Genomic DNA, 21,908 nt, shown 5'->3' with positions numbered 1-21,908 from the left:
CTGTGGCATAGCAGGTAAAGCTGCCACCTGCAGTGCAGGTATCCCATCTGGGTGCTAGTTTGAGTCCCAGCCGTTCCACTTATGATCCAGCTCTCTGCTATGGCCTGGGAAAGCAGTAGAAGTTGGCCCACGTCCTCTGCGTGGGAGGCCTGGAAGAAGCTCCTGGCTTCCGATCCGCCCAGCTCTGGCCGTTTGGGGAGTGAACCAATGGATGGAAGACCTCTTTCTCTCTGCCTCTGTGTAACTCTGCCTTTTGAATAAATAAATCTTTTTTTTTTTTTTAAGAAAAGAGGGCTTTGTTTATAGAAGAGATAGATTATCACACAGAGAATTTACAAATTGGGAAAAGTGCTAGGAAAGCAAAGTACAGGCTGCTCTGAGAACTTGTAAAAGGGGAAAACTGACCTATCTTGGGAATTCAAAGAAGGATTTGCTGAAGAAGTGATGGTTAAGCTGAAATCTGAAAGGGGAACATTCCCATTTATGTAAAAACAGATCTCCATAAAATGAGATTGTTCCTATAAACCCAGCTACCTTTAGCATCTCTATCCAAAAACAGGCGTGGGGAATCTTTTCTTCTGCCAAAGGCCATGTGGATATTTATAACAGCATTCACAGGCCACACTAAAATAATCAACTTAAAACTTAGCCTGCCATGGGGAGGGTGTTGTGGCACAACTGGTTAAGCTCCCACCTCCAGCACTGGCACAGGATCACTGGTTTGAGTCCCTGTTGCTCTGCTCCGCACTCAGCTCCCTGCTGATGTGCCTGGGAAGGCAGCAGAGGATGGCCCAACGACTGGGTTCCTACACCCATGCGAGAAGCCCCAGTTGCTATGACAATCTGGGGAGTGAATCAGCAGATAGAAAATATTTCTCTCTCTGTAACTCTACCTTTCAAATAAATAAATAAATCCTAAAAAGGAGAGGAGAGGAGAGGAGAGGAGAGGAGAGGAGAGGAGAGGAAAAGGAAAAGGAAAAGGAAAAGGAAAAGGAAAAGGAAAAGGAAAAGGAAAAGGAAAAGGAAAAGGAAAAGGAAAAGGAAGAAAGGAGAAAGAAATCAGCCTGCTACAGATCCCCTGGCCCTTGGGTCCCGCCTGCGGTCGCCCTGGCAGGCCCAGACCCAGTGATTTGGCAGACGCTTTCATCCACCGCCCAGGACTGCCACGACGATGCAGTGAAATAAAGTGCGGCAAAACGCTGAGGTAAATTTTGAAGTGCTTTGCTTATCAGGTATCTCTGTGACCAAAAAGCGAGATCCGTTTCTTCCTTTTTTTTTTTTTTTAATTTTTTTTAAAATTTATTTATTTATTTTTTGACAGGCAGAGTGGACAGTGAGAGAGACAGACAGAGAGAAAGGTCTTCCTTTGCCGTTGGTTCACCCTCCAATGGCCACCGCGGCCGGCGCGCTGCGGCCGGCGCACCGCGCTGATCTGATGGCAGGAGCCAGGAGCCAGGTACTTCTCCTGGTCTCCCATGGGGTGCAGGGCCCAAGCACCTGGGCCATCCTCCACTGCACTCCCGGGCCACAGCAGTGAGCTGGCCTGGAAGAGGGGCAACCGGGACAGAATCCGGCGCCCTGACCGGGACTAGAACCCGGTGTGCTGGCGCCGCAAGGCGGAGGATTAGCCTAGTGAGCCGCGGCGCCAGCCACTGTTTCTTCCTTATAATCAGTTGAGGCGCCAGCATTGTGGTGGAGTGGGTTAGGCTGCTGCCTGTGATGACAGCATCCCATGAGCGCTGGTTCTAGTCCCGGCTGCTCTACTTCCAATCCAGCTCCCTGTTAATGCACCTGGTTAATCAGTGGACCATTGTCCAAATGTCTGGGCCCCTGCCACCCATGTGGGAGACGCAGATGGAATTCCAGGCTCCTGGCTTCAGCCTGTATCAGCCCCAGTTGTTGCAATCACTCTGGAAGTGAAGCGGCGGGTCGAAGATTGGTCGATCTCTCTCTCCGTAACTCTGCCTTTCAAATAAAACAATCTTAAAAACAAAACAAAACCTCAGTGTACTTCATTTTCCTTACTATGGGAAAAAAAATTATGATACAACTTTGCATCCCCTCAAAAGCCTTAGTTTTCTCTGAAAAAGGTGAAACTACTTAAACTCTAATGTCTGTTCTAGTTCTCGACAAGCCCTATCAACATCCTAACAGTGCTACAGGCAGGGGCTCGGCGTAGCAGCTGAGATGCCAGCTGGGGTGTGGCATCCAGCACTGGAGCTGCTGCACCTGAAGCCCAGTCCCATCCCAACCCCAGCTCTCTGCCTCGCAGATACTGGAAGGCAGCTCCCTGTCACAGACACGGGAGGCCTGGATTTTGTTCCCAGCCCAGGCTGTTGCAGGCATTTGGGGAGTACACCAGCAGATGGGGAGTTTTCTGTCTCTCTAACAAATCAGACAAATAAATGGGACAATACTGTATTCTTCAGGGTAGGTGTCAGACTACTCCCTCATCTATGCCTTCTCCCCAGGACTCCATGCTTCTTTTTTGTTTTTGTTTTTGTTTTTTTGACAGGCAGAGTAGATAGTGAGAGAGAGAGACAGAGAGAAAGGTCTTCCTTTGCCGCTGGTTCACCCTCCAATGGCTGTTGTGACCGGCGCACCGCGCTGATCTGATGGCAGGAGCCAGGTACTTATCCTGGTCTCCCATGGGGTGCAGGGCCCAAGCACTTGGGCCATCCTCCACTGCACTCCCGGGCCACAGCATATATCAGCATATAGTGCACAGCTCAAGATTTAAGTTCTTTAAAGATCCATTTTCCATTCACCTTCCATGTGGATTTAAGTTACATTTACTCATCCAAATTAGACCTTCTGAAGGATCCCAATAATTGTTATAAAATTATATACCTTGAAGAAAATAACTTAAAAAGTTGAAATGGCCAACTGTCAAAAATACATTTATGACTATTAACTCTCAAAAATAAATTTTGGCTTTCTAATTAAGAATAAATTATTTGGGCCAGTGCTGTGGCAATGTGGGCTAATCTGACACCTGCAGTGCAAGCATCCCATTTGGGTGCCAAGTTCAAGCCGTTCCATTTCCGATCCACTCCTGCCAACGCACCTGGGAAAGAGCAGAAGATGGCCCAAGATCTCCCCTGAGCACATGCGGGAGATCCAGACACAGCTCCTGGCTCTGGTCTGGCCCTGCCCTGGCCATTAGGGTCATTTGGGTAGTGGACCAGCAGATGGAGGACTTCCTTCTCTCTCTGCCTCTGCCTCTCTCCCTCTATGTAACTCTGCTTTTCAAATAAACAAACAACTCTTTAAAAAATGAATTATTTGGGGCCGGTGCTGTGGTGTAGAGGGTAAAGTTGCCGCCTACTGTGTTGGCATCCCATGTGAGTGCCGGTTCTAGTCCTGGCTGCTCCATTTCCAATCCAGCTCTGGCCTGGAAAAGCAGTAGAAGATGGCCCAAGTCCTTGGGCCCCTGCACCCATGTGGGAGACTGGGAAGAAGCTCCTGGCTCCTGCCTTCAGAGTGGTGCAGCTCCAGCCATTGCGGCCATCTCGGGAGTGAATCAGTGGATGAACGACCTCTCTTTCTCTCTCTCTCTCTGCCTCTGTCTCTCTGTAACTCTGCCTTTCAAATAAATAAATAAATCTTGAAAAAAAAAATGAATTATTTGTTGTATTTAAAAATTGGAAATTGGCCGGCGCTGCGGCTCACTAGGCTAATCCTCCGCCTTGCGGCGCCAGCACACCGGCTTCTAGTCCCGGTCGGGGCGCCGGATTCTGTCCTGGTTGCCCCTCTTCCAGGCCAGCTCTCTGCTGTGGCCCGGGAGTGCAGTGGAGGATGGCCCAAGTGCTTGGGCCCTGCACCCCATGGGAGACCAGGATAAATACCTGGCTCCTGCCATCGGATCAGCGCGGTGCGCCGGCCGCAGCAGCCATTGGAGGGTGAACCAGCGGCAAAGGAAGACCTTTCTCTCTGTCTCTCTCTCTCACTGTCCACTCTGCCTGTCAAAAATAAATAAATAAATAAATAAAAATTGGAAATTAGAGTCACAAAATCAATCACTTACATGGAAAACAAAAACTTTAAAATTACAATGGCTAGAAGAGTTGAAATGTCTGCCAAACAATGGAAAAGCATCTGTACGTTACTATCACTTAGGAGTCGGCACAGTGGCGTAGTAGGTTAAGCCTCAGCCTACAGCACCACCATCATTGGTTCAAGTCCCGGCTGCTCCACTTTCCAATCCAACTCCCTGCTGATGGCCTGGGAAAGCAGTGGAAGATGGCCCAAGTGCTTAGACCGCTGCACTCAAGTAGGAAACCGGGAAGAAGCTCCAGACTCCCAGCTTCAGCCTGGCCCAGCCCTGGCCACTGCAGCCATGTGGGGAATGAACCAGCAGATGGAGGACCTCTCTCTCTTTCTCTCTCCCTCTCTTTGTGCTCTCTTTGTCAGTAACTCTTTCAAATAAATAAATAAATTTTTTTTCAAAAAAGTTACTCCCACCTCCCACATAAAAGTAAGAATTTACAAAAAAAAAAAAAAAAAACAGGTAAAGTGCTCAAACTATGCATATGAGGGCAACTTATGTATTTCAGATTTGTCTGGGGTTTTGTATTAGAAGTTACTAAAAATAACTTGTTTAAAATAATTCCTTTGAAGCTTTGAAAAGCTCTCTTAGTTTCACCCTTCAGTGAAGAGTGTCCCAATTTAAAAAAGGAGCACTAATATAACGATAATTTCAGGTGTGAAGACCTGTTATTATGGTGCCATCCAGGGATACCAGATCCAGATAAGGTTTGCCATTAAAATCCTTCATCAATACTAATCTTTCAAAGAAATTTCTTTTCAAATAATGTCTGCACTAGCACTGCTAGTGTCAATGAACTTGGTTTTAAGCACATCGCCCTTTCATATAAATACAGCTGTTAATAACCTAAAATCCTTAATTTATCTCCAGAGAAAGCACTGATCCTTGCAGTCCTAGCATGGATGTCAAGATGGCAGCTTCCTGTTGGACATCACTCTTCACGCCTGTTTAACTATAGCTTACATCTGCTAGTGTTTCAGGGCTCTCGAGCTCATTGCAGTGAGCTTATTATTAATTATAACACACACACACTGCAATAGTTCCTTTTTAAAGAGGGGCAGTAGAAACTAAGTAACTTACCAAGGTCACCCGACAAGCTAAGTTGGTGACAATGTTGAGAACAGGAGGAAAACTTGGGCTACCACACCTCAGACTTCCGGCCGAAAGCGGAGGGGGACCGCATACCCCACCGTCAAACCCAGCAGTGCACTAGCAAAGGCTCGCCCCAAGGGAAGGGACAACCTGCTCCATTTAGACAGGGCTGTCAGCTTCCCAGCCCCGGTAAGCAGGAAGAAACACGACCCTGGGTCCGGGTCTGTGAAATCACAGGGCCCGTCCGCTCGTGCCTGTGGCAGGCGCCGTTTCCACACTCACTGCACGTGTACAAACGGTGCTTTACCACGGTCTCCTCGCCCCGCCAGGAGCCAAGTCGAAGGCCACCTCTCAGGGAGGACAGTTACTCACACAGAGAAAGAAAAGCCCTCGCAAATCGCTGCTCTTAAAGAGATCGCTGTAAAGGAAGATCACAGACTCCAGAGTCCCTGCTGAGCCGCCCCAGGAGACGGGTCCTTCACAGCAGCTTTCAGGCACCTCCCTGCCCGTGCGGGACACAGTCCGACTTGTTGGACCAGGCTAATCCGGGCAGGCTCACACAGAGCCCCGCTGCACCAGCTCCGGCCACCGAGAACACCGATTCCAGCCCGCAACCGCGGCGCTCGGCCCAGCCCACCCCACGAGGGGCAGGACGACCCCTCCCCAGCAATCGGCCGGGAGGCCGCCCGGGGCGGGGCGGTGACAGCCGAGCTCCGCGGACGTTTTTGGAAACGGCGGTCGGGAAGTGTCAGTGCGGCCGCAGGTGGAGCAGCCCTGCGTGCCCAGAAGGTCCTTTCCGACCCGCTCCAGGCTGACAGACCCCTCCCCGAGCCCCGGCGGGACTCCCACCCCTCCGGGGAAGCCAGGCGGGCGGGCCGGCCACCTCGCCCCGCAGGCCCGCTCCTGGCCGTGTCAGCGCCCGGCGGACCCCGCCGGAGCCGAGGCGGCCGGCTCCCAGGCCTCCCAGCCGGAACCCCGCACGCCCGGCGCCGGCCCCCGGCCCCCACGCCCTCGGAGCGCCGACGCCACCACCCTGCCCACTCCCGAGCCCCCTTTCCTCGGGAGTCCCTCAGCGGAGTTGCCGGCCCACTCCAAAGTAAGAGCGACGGCCACCCCTGCCGGTCACCCCGGCCCCGCTGTCACCGCCCTGCCCCCGGCCTCCGCCCACGCCGCCGGCGGGCCCCGGTGACGCCCGGGTCGGTACCTTGCGGACCCCCTTGTAGATATAGAAGTAGAGCTCCCGGCCCACATTGAAGCAGAGGCGGTCGCCGTTGCCAGACTGGTCGTTGAGGTTTACGAAGGAGACGCGCACAGGGTTGGATCCCTGCGAGTTGAAGGGCACCCGGTTGGGCCGGCTGTACTCCGAGTGCGGCAGCAGCTTGTACAGACCTTCCCGGGTGGTGAATTGGGTCTTAATCTCGTTCATCTCCTTCCCTCCTCCCTCCGTCGCCATCTTGGAAAGCAGCGTTCATCCTGCCCTAAGTGCCCGGATCACGCCCACCGCGCAGGCGCCGTCCCCGGCGTTCGCTCTCCTCCCCCCGCCTCTCCCCTCTGGCCCCGCCCACCCGCGGGCCAGCCCCACGGAGGCGGGCCGAGGGGACGGGGCGGGCTTGTTTACGGCCCGACTGCGCACGCGCGCTGCCCCGGCGGCTCCACGCGGCGGGGCGTGCGCCGGCTCCTCCCCCGGGCGTCGTCTCGCGGCGCCGCGGCTGCGTCCTGGGGTCGCGGGCTCGGGGTGCCGAGGCGCTGGCGGGGCTGCGGGTGCCGCGGGAGCGCCGGTAAGGGAGAGCCGCGGCGGGAGTGAGTGAGGGCGGCCTCCTCGGCTGCTTCCGGCCCTGCGGCGCTGAGGGGAGGGCGCCGCGCCCCGAGGGGTCGGCTCGTGAGGAAGCCGCGGGCGGCGGGGGTGGCGCTCTCGCCGCGGGCTGGGGGCTGTCCCGCCCCGCGGGCCCGGAGGACCCTCGCGACCGGCCCGTGCCGCGGCCCGGAGCCCCTGCGGCGGAGTCGTGCGGGGGAGGACGGTGTGTGTGGACTGGCCGTCTGAGGCGTGAGGCGCGCGGGGCAGCGCGGGGAGCCGGATCATTCCTGTTGCTTCGTAGCTGCTTAGGCGCCCTCAACGAGATGAGCGGAATTGAGTTTAGAAATGCCCCACGCGGACCCGCGAAGTCCAGGTGTGCGAGGGTCGCGGTGACCGCGGACAGCCGCTGGCGTGCGCTAACGCGCTTCTAGGGTGACGTTCTGATGGCATTCCGGGGCAGAGCCAGTGCTTGCCGCACCGAGAATGACCAGTTCCTGCGTGCTGACGTCGTCGGGGGGTCACCAAGGAAGGGGGTTCCCCCTGGGGGGGAGTCAGAGCCGCCAGCCGGGGTTCACCCTGGGGAGGGGGGAGTCAGAGCCGCCAGCCGGGGTTCACCCTGGGGAGGGGGTAGTGTCAGAGCCGCCAGCCGGGGTTCACCCTGGGGAGGGGGGAGTCAGAGCCGCCAGCCGGGGTTCACCCTGGGGAGGGGGGAGTCAGAGCCGCCAGCCGGGGGTTCACCCTGGGGAGGGGGGAGTCAGAGCCGCCAGCCGGGGTTCACCCTGGGGAGGGGGGAGTCAGAGCCGCCAGCCGGGGGTTCATCCCTGGGGAGGGTGTCAGAGCCGCCAGCCGGGGTTCACCCTGGGGAGGGGGGAGAGGAGTGTCAGAGCCGCCAGCCGGGGTTCACCCCTGGGGAGGGGGGAGTCAGAGCCGCCAGCCGGGGTTCACCCTGGGGAGGGGGAGTCAGAGCCGCCAGCCGGGGTTCACCCTGGGGAGGGGGGAGGGTGTCAGAGCCGCCAGCCGGGGGTTCACCCTGGGGAGGGGGAGGAGTGTCAGAGCCGCCAGCCGGGGTTCACCCCTGGAGAGGGGGAGGAGTGTCAGAGCTGCCAGCCGGGGGTTCACCCTGGGGGGGGGGGTGTCAGAGCCGCCAGCCGGGGTTCACCCTGGGGAGGGGGGTGAGGAGTGTCAGAGCCGCCAGCCCCACCCCACCCCCACCCCCGTGATGGAACAGTGCGGCTGACCTAACCTGCTGAGCCTTTCAAAGCGCTGAAATCCTGCCGGGCTAACAGGTATCTGAAATACTTAAACATTTTTGATAGAATTGTTCTGATGTCTTTTGCCTTTCCCTGAAACTCAGGGCTCAGAACTCTATTTTAAGATGTATTCTGTGCCTAGCATGAGTTTGCCCCAATCTCTGGTAACTGAGTTGTTTTACATAAAAATTGTACACATATAATTGGTCATCTTGAGGGATCATGACATCCTGAATAAAAAAACGCTGTTTCCTAGTTAGCAAGGGGGAGAAGTACAATAACACATTTTTTTTTTTTTTGGTGGGAGAAAAACCTCAGCAAACAAAACAAAAACTTTTTAAATCCTCGATTAACTGCACCATTCTGTTATCCCTAATAGCAGTATAACTAAAGCGTTCTATCAAGGCTTTATTTTATATAGTCAGCATTTTCTGTTGTGATCATAGTAATAGTGGGCTGTTCATTTTTCTCATCCATACAGATGAATAATTTCTGTTTTAGTACTTTTAGTTTCCTCCACACGCATACACACTCAAGGATTCAGTAAAGCCCAAATCTTCGTAGCTGGGTCCATCCTAAAGTTCATTTCTGATTTCCATTTTTTTTTCTTTTCTTTTTTAAAAGATAGATTTGTTTATTTGAAAGTCTGAGTTAGAGAGGAGGAGAGATTCCATTCGCTGGTTCACTCCTCAAATGGCTGCAGCGGCCAGGACTGTGCCACACCAGAGCCAGAAGCCCAGAACTTCTCCAGGTCTCCCACTAGGTGCAGGGGCCCAAGCACATGGACGTCTTCTGCTGCTTTCCAGGTGCATTGTCTGGGAGCTGGATTGGGAGCAGAGCAATCAAGCCAGGATGCCAGCACTTCAGGTTTAGCTTAACCCGCTGCCCCATGGCACTGGCCCCTGATTTTCATTTTCAACCCGGATGTTTTTAAATGAAGCTGCACTTCAAATTCATCAGTCTCTAAACTTATCAGTTCCTTTTCCATTTCAAACTTGAATCATTATAGTAATTTCATAAGTATTTCCTTAATGTCCATTTGTTCTCTCAACTACCAAATCAGTTCTCTTAAAACAGTGCTTTAGACATTACATTCTCTGGTCCAAAAACATTTCATGACTTGTAGTATCTGCATTTTTTTTTAATTTATTTATTTATTTTTTTGAAAGTTATAGAAAGAGGGAGAGACAGAGCCTCTGTTCACTGGTTCACTCCACAAATGGCTACAACAACTGGGGCTGGGCCAGGCTGAAGCCAGGAGCTTTATCCAGATCTCTGATGTGGGTGACAGGAACTCAAGCACTTGGCCCATCTTCTGCTTTCCCAGGTGCATTAGCGGGAAGCTGAATTGGAAGTGGAGCAGCTGGGACTGAAACTGGCTCCCATATGGGATGCCAGCATCGCAGGTGGCAGCTTAACCGGCTCTGCCACAGCACTGGCCCCAGTATCTGTGTTTTTTAAGTCATGCACCAGCAGCCTGTACTTTAAAGGTTGCCTAAATCTTTATTCTAGTCATACTGTTCTGCTATCACTCTTAACTTTGTGACTTTGTCCCTTCTTCCTTTTTTCCTTCATAGCTTAGTTTTTTGTTTTTTGATTTTTTTTTTAGTTTTATTGCACAGAGGCAAACAGATCTCTATCAGCTGGTTTGCTCCCCAGATACCCGTAACAACCTGAAACACAGTCCTGGCTTGCCACATGGGCAGCAGGGATCCAAGTACTTGACCCATCTTCTGCTGCCTCCCAGAGTCCAAATTACAAGGAAGCTGGAATCAGCAGAGCTAGGACTTGAACCAGGCACTCTGATACAGGATGCAAGGATCTCACGCAGCAACTTAATGCACCAAATTCCACCCCAGAAAGTGACATTTCATCAAAAACTTCAAAGAAGTAAGGAAGTATGCCATTGGAAAAGCTAAGAAAAGAATAGACCAAGGAGGGGCTGGCACTGTGGCGTAGTGGGTTAAGCCGCCGCCTACAGTGCTGGCATCCTATGTGGGCGCTGTTCGAGTCCTAGCTGCTCTACTTCCTTTCCAGCTCTCTGCTATGGCCTGGGAAAGCAGTAGAAGATGGCCCAAATCATGGGCCCCTGCATCCATGTGGGAGACCCAGAAGAAGCTCCTGGCTCCTGGCTTTGGATCAGTGTAGCTCCGGCTGTTGCAGATGGAAGACCTCTCTCTCTCTCTGCCTCTCCTTCTCTCTCTGTGTAACTCTTTCAAATAAATAAATAAATATTAAAAAAAAAAAAAAAGAGAGAGAGAGATTAATGAATCTTAGACATACTCTGAAGATAAAGCCACTAGGATTTGCCAGCAGACTGGATGTGGCTTTTGGGACAAATGAGAAAGTCAGAAATAATGTAGACATAAGCAGCTAGAGGATGGAAAAGCCATTAACTCAGATAACGGAGGCTGGGGATGGTCGAGAATTCAGCTTGAACACACTGGATATGAAGTATCAGGCATTCGGAGGAAATGTCCAGGAGGCTGTTGGAGAAGCAAGTCTCGAGAGTTCAGAGCTGCTGACGGGTATTTGGCACTCATCAGCAGATAGGTGGTATTTAAGGCCTGGTTGCTGTCAGCCGAAGAGTGAGTGAGGATAAGAAGCAGGACTGAGGACTGGACACTGGGGCAGTCCAAGAGCCTGGCCAGAAGAGTAGGACGATTTACTGATAACCTGAAGCATCCTGCTTTTTTTTTTTTTTTAATTTTTTTGCAACAATATGGATATTTCAGGCCAAAATTACCTTTTTCAGATTCAAAGTAATCCAGTAAGATACTCAAAACTTTTAACTTTGAGGAAAGTTTTGCTACAGTAACCCTGAGAAAGAAAATAGGCATAAATGGGTATCCTTAAGAACCACATTTGAAATACTTGCTGACTCAGTAAGTAAAGTAACCAATTTTAGATTTATCTTGTTGGACAAGCTTATTCTATTATTACAGATCTATTTATTGTACAACCATTATGGGATTTGAAAAGAAATTTGGAAGACATTATATAATATACTGTCCCTAATATAGCATTCCTACTTTGTACAATGTTAAAATTGATACACCATTGGGATTGCTAATTTTTTTTTTTTTTTCAGATTTATCTGTTTGAAAGGCAGAGTAGTAGAACACAGAGAAAAAAACAGATCTTCTGTCTGCTGATTCACTCCCTAGATGACCAGGCCAAAGACAGGAACCTGGAACTCCGTTCAGGTCTCCCACATATGTGGCAGGAGCCCAAGCACTTGAACCATCGTCTGTTGCTTTCCCAGGTGCATTAGCAGGGAGTTGGATTGGAAATGAAACAGCTGGGACTTCAACTGGCACTCTAGGATTCCAGCATTGCAGGCAGTGGTTTAACCTGCTGTATCAGTTATGTTTTGTTTTGTTTTTGGCAGGCACAGTTAGAAAGAGACAGAGAGAAAGGTCTTCCTTTTCCATAGGTTCACCCCCCAAATTGCCACTACAGCCAGCGCACTGCAGCTGGCGCGCTGCACCAATCCGAAGCCAGGAGCCAGATGCTTCCTCCTGGTTTCCCATGGGGGTGCAGGGCCCAAGCACTTGGGCCATCTTCCACTGCCTTCCCAGGCCACAGCAGAGAGCTGGACTGGAAGAGGAGCAACCGGGACAGAATCGGCGCCCCGACCGGGACTAGAACCCGGGGTGCCGGCACCGCAGACGGAGGATTAGCCAAGTAAGCCTTGGCACCAGCAGTTATGTTTTTAAATACAAATTCATGTTGTGCAAAGTATCTTATTTCTATAATCTTTTAAATATTTATTTTATTTATTTATTTGAAAGGAATAGTTAGAGGTCTTCCATATGCTGGTTCACTCCCCAAATGGCAGCAATGGCTAGAGCTGGGCTGATCCAAAGCCAGGAGCCAGGAGCTTCTTCCAGGTCTCCCATATGTATTCAGGGGCCCAAGCACTTGGGCCATCCTCTGCTGCCTTCCCAGGCACACTAGCAGGGAGCTGGACTGGAAGTGGAGCATTTGGCACTCAAACCGGTGCCCGCATGGGATGCTGGCACTGTAGGTGGTGGCTTTACCTACTATGGCTCAGCACTTGCCCATTCTGTAATCATATTAAGTGGATGCTGCACTTTTAATACCTCACATGTATCTTGAAATATAAATGCTTTTATAGAGTCTTGGAGATCTTCAAAGTCAGCACATTTAGTAAGCCCCTACTCTGTCTGTGGTCATTGTGCTAAGAACTTCCATGTACTTTCATTTTCATAATACAACCTTCCAACAAAGGTCCATTATCCCTTTCTTACAGAGGAGATAACTAAGAATGAAACGAATGAGTGGCCGGCGCTGTGGCTCACTTGGTTAATCCTCTGTGGTGCCAGCATCCCATATGGGCGCTGGGTTCTAGTCCCAGTTGCTCCTCTTCCAGTCCAGCTCTCTGCTGTGGCCTGGGAGGGCAGCGGAGGATGGCCCAAGTGCTTGTACCCACATGGGAGACCGGGAGGAAGTACCTGGCTCCTGGCTTTGGATCAGCGCAGCGCCGGCCGTGGCAGCCATTTGGGGAATGAACCAACAGAAGGAAGACCTTTCTGTCTCTCTCTCACTGTCTATCACTCTACCTGTCAAAAAAAAAAAAAAAAAAAAAAAAAAAAAAAGAAACTAATGAAGTGACTTATTCAAGTTACTATTCTAGAGCTAGGGATGAGGAGAAACAATTTGAATTTGGGCCTCAAAAGAGAAATATATTAGAGTAAATATATTAAAAGTCTCATGTTCTACTGACTGAGTTAGCTGGGCATCTAAAATGTGTTTATTTAAGCTAAACTTGAAGTATTAAGAATAGCAATTTAGGGGCCGGCGCTGTGGCGTAGCAGGTAGAGCTGCCACCTGCAGTGCTGGCATCCTAATTAAAAAAAAAAAAAAGAATAGCAATTTAAGTTTGAAGCAAACATGTATTTTTTGAAAATTGAAAGATTTTTGAAAACTTAAAATTAGAAAAGTCTGGAGACAGAGCTATGGCATATTGAGTTGATCCTCTGCCTGCAGCACCAGCATCCCATATAGACACTGGTTTGTGTCCAGGCTGCTGCTTGTCCAGCTCTCTGTTTATGGCCTGGGAAAGCCGTGGAGGATGGCCCAAGTGCTTGGGCCCCTGCACCCATGTGGGAGACCTGGAGGAAGCTCCTGGCTCCTGGCTTTGGATAGGCTCAGCTCCATTCGTTGCGGGCTTTTGGGGAGTGAACCAGTGGATGGAGGACCTCTCTCTCTGTCTCCTTGTCTCTCTGTAACTCTTTTTTTTTGTTTGTTTGCTTGTTTGTTTTGACAGGCAGAGTGGATAGTGAGAGAGACAGAGAGAAAGGTCTTCCTTTTCTGTTGGTTCACCCCACAATGGCCGCTGCGGCCGGCGCACTGCGCTGATCCGATGGCAGGAGCCAGGTGCTTCTCCTGGTCTCCCATGCGGGTGCAGAGCCCAAGCACTTGGGCCATCCTCCACTGCCTTCCCAAGCCACAGCAGAGAGCTGGACTGGAAGAGGAGCAACCGGGACAGAATCCGGCGCCCCGACCGGGACTAGAACCCGGGGTGCCAGAGCCACAGGCGGAGGAAAAGTCAGTCCACAGAATGGGAGAAAATACTTGCAAATCATATATCTGATAAACAACTTACATCTAGAGCTAATATTACTCTTGCAACTCAAAAGACAATTTTAAAACAGGCAAAGCCACAACACATATACAATTGGAACAATACAGTGATTGGCATGGCACCCGTCCAAGGATGACATACAAATTGATAAAGCATTCCACATTTTTCTGTGACTAGGATGGCCAGGCAGAGCCCAGGGTACAATCTAGCTGGAGAGGGGTAGACAGGAAAAACAATGAAGACTATTAATGGATATTATTTCTCCAAAGGAGATAAGCAAATGGCCAGTAAGCACGTGAACAGATAGATGTTCAGTATCATTAGCCTTCAGGGACATGGGAGTCAAAACCATAATTAAATGATACTGCTTAGGCCGGTGCCGCGGCTCACTAGGCTAATCCTCCGCCTAGCGGCGCCGGCACACCGGGTTCTAGTCCCGGTTGGGGCGCCGGATTCTGTCCCGGTTGCCCCTCTTCCAGGCCAGCTCTCTGCTGTGGCCCGGGAGTGCAGTGGAGGATGGCCCAGGTGCTTGGGCCCTGCACCCCATGGGAGACCAGGAAAAGCACCTGGCTCCTGGCTCCTGCCATCGGATCAGCGCGGTGCGCCGGCCGCAGCACGCCGGCCGCGGCGGCCATTGGAGGGTGAACCAACGGCAAAGGAAGACCTTTCTCTCTGTCTCTCTCTCTCACTGTCCACTCTGCCTGTCAAAAAAAAAAAAAAAAAAAATGATACTGCTTAGACACTGGGATGAGTATCATCAAAAAAAGTAATAACAAGTGTTGGTGAGGATGTGGAGAAATCTGAACTCATATACTACTGAGGGGAATGAAAAATGGTACAGCCACTTTGGGTAATAGTCTGTTTCTTAAAAAGTTAAACAGTTATCATATGACCCAACAGTGTATACCCAAGAGAAATCGAAATATGTCCACATAAAAACATGCATGGGGGTTAGGTTTGGGGTACAGCAGGTTGAGCCACTGCCTACAGCACCAGCATCCCACACGGCACCAGTTTAAATCTCAGCTGTGCCACTTCTGATCCAGCTCCCTGCTAATGTGCCTGAGAAAGCAGCAGCAGATGGCCCTGGAACTGGTGCTGTGGCGCAGTGGGTTAAAGCCCTTGCCTGAAGTGCTGGCATCCCATTTGGGTGCCGATTCTAGTCCCGGCTGCTTCTCTTCTGATCCAGCTCTCTGCTGTGGCCTGGGAAGGCAGTAGAAGATGGTCCAAGACCTTGGGCCCCTGCACCTGCGTGGGAGACCTGGAAGAAGCTCCTGGTTTTGGATCAACGCAGCTCTGGCCATTGCAGCCATTTGGGGAGTGAACCAGCGGGTGGAAGACCTCTTTCTCTCTGTCTCTACTTCTCACTGTAACTCTGTCTTTTAAATAAGTAAAAATAAATCGTAAAAAAACAAAACAAAACAAAACAAAACAAAAAAAAAACACAGATGGCCCAGATTTGGGACCCTGCACCTATGTGGGAAACCCAGATGGAGTTCCAGGCTGCTGGTTTCAGCCTGGCCCAGCCCCAACCATTGTGGCCATTTGGGGAATGAACCAGTAGATGTAAGATTTTCTTTCTCTCTCTCTCTCTCTCTCTTTCTCTCCCTCACTAACTCTGTGACTGTCATAGAAATAAATCTTAAGGTATACAGGAATGTTTATAGCAACTTTATTCATAATAGCCCAAAATTGGAAACATATCAAATGCCCATCAACTGATAAATATATGAACAAAATGTGGTATAGTCCATACAATGAAATACTCAGCCATAATGAAAAGGAATGAAGTGTAAACAAGAAGTAGATCAGTGGTTACCTGGGGATGGTGAAATAGTAGGAAAAGAGGGTTGACTGCTCATGGGTACAGGGTCTTTTGGGGGATGATAGTTGCATAATTCTGAATCTACTAAAGACCACTGAATTGTAATTTCAGTAATAGATGCCAAGTATATGCTGTTGAAACAAGACCATGGGCCAGCAGTGTGGCACAGCAGGTTAAGCTCCTGCTTGTAACGCCATCATCCCGTATTAGAGTACCTGACTTGAATCCTGGTTGCTCCACTTCCTATCCAGCTCTCTGCTAACGTGCCTGCTGAGGCAGCAGAAGATGGCCCGAGTACTTCTGGATGCCTGCAACCTCTGGGAAAGCACTGGAGTTCTGGCTCCTGGCTTTGCCAGATCTAGACTTGGCTGGCTGTTATGGCCATTGGGGTAGTAAACCAGTGGATGAAAGAGACTCTCATTCTCTCTCTGTGCCTCTTTATATCACACTGCCTTTCAAATAAGAAATTTTTTTAGATTTATTTTATTTATTTGAAAGAGTTACAGAGAGAGAGAGAGAAAGAGGCCTTCCATCTGCTGGTTCACTCCCCAAATGGCCGCAATGGTCGGAGCTGAGCTCATCTGAAGCCAGAAGCTACTTTCTTCTCTACCACCTGGGTGCAGGGGCCCAAGCACTCAGGCCATCCTCTGCTGCTTTCCCAGGTGCATTAGCAGGGAGCTGAATCTGAAGTGGGGCAAGCTGGGACTCAAACTGGTGCACCTGTGGGATGCCAGCACTGTAGACTGGGGCTTTAACCTGCTGTGCCACAGTGCCAGCCCCATCAAATAAGTATTTTTAAAAAATAAAAACAAGAATAAACTATAGTGGTCCACTTTTCAAACAGCTTATCGATGTAAGACATGAGGGGACTTCAAAAAGTTGGGGGGAGGGAGTCGGTGCTGTGGTGCAGCGGGTTAATGCCCTGGCCTGAAGTGCCGGCATCCCATATGGGCGCAGGTTCTAGTCCCGGCTGCTCCTCTTCCAATCCAGCTCTCTGCTATGGCCTGGGAAAGCAGTAGAAGATGGCCCAAGTCCTTGGGCCCCTGCACCCATGTGGGAGACCCGGAAGAAGCTCCTGGCTCCTGGCTTCAGATCAGCACAGCTCCAGCCGTTGTGGAGTGAACCATCGGATGGAAAACATCTCTCTCTCTCTGCCTCTCCTCTTTCTGTGTAACTCTGACTTTCAGATAAATAAATAAATCTTTAAAAAAAAAAGTTGGTGTCGAGTGGGAGGGAAGTTATGCGGGGGGGGGGGGGGGCATTGTAATCCATAAGCTGTGCTTTGGAAATTTATATTCCAAATTTATATTCATTAAAATTTAAAATTTCCAAATTTATAGTCATTAAATAAAAGTTAAAAAAAAAGTTGGTGGAAGTTTTTCATCTTTTTTTTTTTTTTTAATTTTTTGACAGGCAGAGTGGACAGTGAGAGAGACAGAGAGAAAGGTCTTCCTTTGCCATTGGTTCACCCTCCAATGGCCGCCGCGGCCGGCGCACTGTGCTGATCTGATGGCAGGAGCCAGGTGCTTCTCCTGGTCTCCCATGGGGTGCAGGGCCCAAGCACCTGGGCCATCCTCCACTGCACTCCCTGGCCACAGCAGAGAGCTGGCCTGGAAGAGGGGCAACCAGGACAGAATCCAGCGCCCCGACCGGGACTAGAACCCGGTGTGCCGGCGCTGCAAGGCAGGGGATTAGCCTAGTGAGTTGCGGCACCGGCCTCATCTTTTCATTAATTCCATTATTTCATGAACTGATTGAAGCTACCTTATACTTATTATGGTGGTTTAAACTTTACATGATAAATGGAGTACTTAAGTATTTCTTTTGCTTGAAGAAATTACTGAAATACTAAAATACTGAGAAGCAGGAGGGCTTGGGAATCACTACAAAACTTGAATCTTTCTCATTTCTCATGTTCCACCATTAGGCGTGTCTTCATATCTCTGAAATCATTCTCTTCGAAACTGATTTCTACACTGTGCTGCTGGAGAAGTCTCTTCTATCTGTAGGAGGCCCTGCTCCATCAGTGCTTTACCCTTTCTCCTGGGCAAATCCCCACACCATTGCCTCTGCCCACCCAGTACAATCCCGCGGGGCAAGAGGAGTAGCAGCACAAAGGAAGCCGTGATTGGTTCTGCCCAAGAGGTTAGCAGTGACGCTGGTGGTTGTCAACAGAATTGCTCTTTCCAAAAAACACCACTGTCCACTCTCTCCAGTCCCAGCTTTGAAAGATAGCTGTCCCCTACCCCCTCAAATAAATATGACTCTGAGTATTTCTTGCCTTAATTTTCTTAATTTCAGAGACAGTTCCCATTGGCTTCACTCCCTACACACTAGCAACAGCCAAGACTGGGTCCAGTCAAAACCAGCAACACAGTCCATGTCTCCCACATGAATGACAGAAATCCAAATACCCACCTATCATTGCTGCCTCCCAGGGACTGCATTAGCAAGAAGCTGGAATCAGATGCCAGAGGCAGTTATTGAACGCAGGCACCCTGGTGTGGGATCCAGGCATCTTAACCCGTATCAATAGCTAAACCAAACGCTCACTCACTGTGTTGCTGTTGTCTTAGATTGTAGATAGAAGACTGAAATGTGGGTTCCACACCATAGTGATGAAGGAAAAAATAGGCGGAAGATAAAAGGAAGTTGTCACGAGACTTGTCAAAGACACAAAACTAGTTGAACTGAGTGTTTCAGAACTGAATCCAAATGAGGACTTCACTTTTTTTAATTAATTAACAGATAGAATTACAGACAGAGAAAGATCTTCCTTCCATTAGTTCACTCCCCAAATGGCTGCAACAGCCAGAGCTACGCCGATCTGAAGCCAGGAGCCAGGTGCCGCCTCCTGGTCTCCCATGCGGGTGCAGGGGCCAAGCACTTGAGCCATCCTCTACTGCTTTCCCAGGCCACAGCAGAGAGCTGGACTGGAAGAGGAGCAGCCGGGACTAGAACCAGTGCCCATATGGGATGCCAGCACCGCAGGTGGAGGATTAACCTAGTGTGCCACGGCACCAGCCCCGAAGACTTCACTTTTTGTAGGCAGAACTTGTGCTAGCTCTGTCTTTCATTGTTAAGCTCCTCTACTAAGAGGTGAAACAAAAAGCTTATCTAAGCAGCTCAATAAACATTGTGGATTTTGTCTTTGAAGCACTTACAGGAAGGATGTTCCAGCTGGATAGCCTCAGTAACAATTTCTAACTCGTTCTGAGAGCCTTCAACAGGAAATTGAAAAAAGAGGCTGTATGCTGGATATGAAGAAAAAAAGTGTTACTTGTGTGATAGAAGTACTTCTCAGTTACGATCTGGGGTACCTCATCAACATTAGTGGGCTGTTGAGAAGCAGCCAGCAAAGCTGACTGATTGCTTTTCCCCTCCGCTCCCCTCCCCTCCCCTCCCCTCCCCTCCCCTCCCCTCCCCTCCCCTCTCCCCTCCTCTCGCCTCCTCTCCCCTCCTCTCTCCTCTCCTCTCCTCTCCTCTCCTCTCCTCTCCTCTCCTCTCCTCTCCTCTCCTCTTCTTTTTTTCAGATTTATTTATTTATTTGAAAGCCAGAATTACAGAAAGAGAAGGAAAAGCAGAGAGATCTTCCAGCCTCTGGTTCACTCTCCAAATGGCCACAATGTCTGGGACTGGGCCAGGATGAAACCAGGAGTTTCATCTGGGTCTCCCAAGTGTGTGCAGGGCCCCAAATAGTTGAACCATATTCTGCTGCTTTCCTAAGCACGTTAGCACAGAGCTGGATCCGAAGTGGAAGAGCCAGGACTTGAACCAGCATTCATATGCTGGCATCGCACGGTTAGGCAGGTTAACCTAACTGCCACAGTGCTGGCCCCAGAGCTACATACACAGCTGTACAGCAGTAACTGGAGGCCTGTGATGGGAAGGAAGAGAGACTGGTTAATTTAAAAAATCCATTTTAGGGGGCAAGTGTTGTGGCACAGTGAGAGTTAAGCTACAACTTGGGATGCCTTCATTCCATATTAGAATGCCTGGGATCAAGTCGCACCTCTACTTCCAGTCCAGCTTCCTGCGAATGCCCACCCTGGGAGGCAGCAGATGATGGCTCAAATACTTGGAGCCGTGCCTTCCAAGTGTGAGACCCAGATGGAGTTTTCTGGCTCCTGGGTTCAGCCTGGCCCAACCCGGGCTGTTGCAAGCATGTGGGGAATGAAGCAGCAAATGGAAGATCTGTCTCTCTGCCTTTCAAATAAATAAGTAAACTTTATGGGTTTCTCTATAAGAAAAAGTATTGTAGGAAGTATTGCTTGGGAAAATATATAGTTTATAATATTACAAGGATGTCATTGGGACCGATGCTATAGCATAGGTTAAACCTCCTGCAGTGCTGGCATCATATATGGGTGCCAATTCGAGTCCCAGCTGCTCACTTCTGATCCAGCTCCCTGCTAATGTGCCTGGGAAAGCAAGGGAAGATGGCCCAGGTGCTTGGTCCCCTGCACTCCCATGGGAGACCCAGAAGAAGCTCTAGGCTCCTGGCTTCTGATTGGCCCAGCTGCAGCCATTGTGGATATTTTGAGGGTGAACCAGCAGATAGAAGCGCGCGCTCGCTCTCTCTCTCTCTCTCTCTCTCTCTGCCTTTCAAATAAATAAATCTTTATAAAATAAAAAAATATAAGGATGTAGTCAAGGATGGGATCAAGAGAATTCTCTGAAAGTTATTTCATAAAGAGAGTGCCTGTTGTCTACCCTGGAAAACTGGGTATAATTGACAGGATGGGCTATTCTCTTTAGACTAAGAATCCCCTTGAGTATGACTAAGCGCACAGTAAATACTCAACACAAACTGAATTGAATTTCTACGTTTTTTCCTCTTCCCTTTTCCTCATATTTTTGCCTCTTCCTGTGCTATTTCGGTTTCCACATGTCTCCTTACTGATCTCTGATACTTGCAGGGCCTTATATAAGAAAAAGGGTGCAGAACAGAGAGGAGACAGGGTATGCACTTAGACCGAATTTATTCAAAGAAAATAAATCTGCGGAGGGGGGGTCACCAACTGCCAATTGCACACAGACTGAACATGTGGCAGAGGGTCCAGCCCCCAGGGGCTGAGATTTTATGTCTTAGGTGGGCTGGGGCTAAGGGTGGTGGTGAATTTCTCCAGACAGGTTTTTCAAGTTTGGCCCACCAGCCTCCGAACTGGGAAAGAGTTCAGGGGGGTGGGACTGGTGCTGTAGCTTAGCAGGTAAAGCTGCTGCCTGCAGTGCCAGCATCCTATAAGGGCACCAGTTCGACTCCCAGCTGCTCCGCTTCTAATCCTGCTCTCTGCTATGGCCTGGGAAAGCAGTAGAAGGTGGCCCAAGTCCTTGGGCTCCTGCACCCATGTGGGAGACCCAGAAGAAGCTCCAGGCTCTCCTGGCTGTGGGTTGGCCCAGCTCCAGTTTATTGAGTCCATCTAGGGAGTGAACCAGCAGATAAAAGACCTCTCTCTCTCTCTCTCCCCACCCTTCTATAACTCTGCCTTTCAAATAAATCTTTAAAAAAATGCAGGGGTGGGTGGGTGGGAACAATAGGGTGTAGACTGAATTGGAATTCAGGGACAAGGGATAAATTCTGATTTTATCTGTCTTTTGGGGTAATGAGTGAAAATTATTGATGCTCATGTCCTTCTTCCATCAATCCTGACTGAGTAGAAGTAAGGAGATGAGGTGCTGGTTCCTTTCTGGCTATTCCTGCTGATAAGGGACGTGGCTGTGCGGCAAGGATGTATACTTGGGACCGGGTCGATTGAAGAGGGAGAGCAGTTTTGTGTTGCTCCTGAAAGATGGCTTGAGATAATAGTAGTCATTTGTTCCTGCAAGAACCTTTGGAATAAGTTAATTACACATGGTAGATTTAGGAGACTATGATTATGAGGATAAAAGGAGATATTAGGGACACTGCCCATGGTGGAAAGATGGCCAAAACGAGGCAGAGTTAGAATTATTTGGAGAGGCCAGCGCCGCAGCTCAATAAGCTAATCCTCTGCCTTGTGGCGCCGGCACACCGGGTTCTAGTCCCGGTCGGGGCGCCAGATTCTGTCCCGATTGCCCCTCTTCCAGGCCAGCTCTCTGCTGTGGCCCGGGAGTGCAGTGGAGGATGGCCCAAGTGCTTGGGCCCTGCACCCCATGGGAGACCAGGAGAAGCACCTGGCTCCTGCCATCGGATCAGCGCCGTGCGCCGGCCGCAGCGCGCTGGCCGTGGCAGCCATTGGAGGGTGAACCAACAAAAAAGGAAGAGCTTTCTCTCTCTCTCTCTCTCTCTCTCTCTCTCTCACTATCCA

The 21,908-nt window shown here is 50.2% G+C and overlaps 2 protein-coding genes and 1 pseudogene across 23 annotated transcripts in view; 2 read left to right on the top strand and 1 right to left on the bottom strand.

Moving 5' to 3' along the window:
• The window catches only part of WDR20 (WD repeat domain 20), a 62,643-nt gene extending 55,893 nt beyond the window's left edge, over positions 1-6,750 (bottom strand). For 10 of the 17 annotated variants that reach the window (XR_011384979.1, XM_008248671.4, XM_008248672.4 and 7 more), the window contains exon 1: positions 6,345-6,750. Coding sequence is in view for 11 of the 17 variants with exons in the window: in XM_008248671.4 (XP_008246893.1) it covers positions 6,345-6,593 (249 nt within the window). In the remaining 6 variants the exon portion in view is untranslated. Of the gene's footprint in view, positions 1-5,512; positions 5,663-6,344 lie in introns of those variants that run through there. The other 7 variants (XM_070065412.1, XM_051834898.2, XM_070065413.1 and 4 more) reach the window with 4 other exon arrangements.
• Positions 6,751-6,785: 35 nt separating this feature from the next.
• The window catches only part of LOC100338442 (EEF1A lysine methyltransferase 1), a 40,212-nt gene continuing 25,089 nt past the window's right edge, over positions 6,786-21,908 (top strand). Inside the window, exons 1-3 of one of the 6 annotated variants that reach the window (XR_011384984.1) lie at positions 6,795-6,918; positions 8,197-8,221; positions 16,612-16,836. The gene's annotated coding sequence lies outside the window, so the exon portion shown is untranslated. Of the gene's footprint in view, positions 6,919-7,605; positions 8,222-10,222; positions 16,837-17,548; positions 21,129-21,908 lie in introns of those variants that run through there. The other 5 variants (XR_011384985.1, XR_011384981.1, XR_011384982.1 and 2 more) reach the window with 5 other exon arrangements.
• Positions 13,872-13,963, top strand: LOC127487899 (U6 spliceosomal RNA; annotated as a pseudogene).

This window comes from Oryctolagus cuniculus, chromosome 20, assembly GCF_964237555.1.
Source record: "Oryctolagus cuniculus chromosome 20, mOryCun1.1, whole genome shotgun sequence".
In the NCBI taxonomy this organism is placed as follows: Eukaryota; Metazoa; Chordata; class Mammalia; order Lagomorpha; family Leporidae; genus Oryctolagus; species Oryctolagus cuniculus.
Note: the sequence above shows the minus strand (reverse complement) of the source record. Positions and strands in the feature narration are given on the sequence as shown.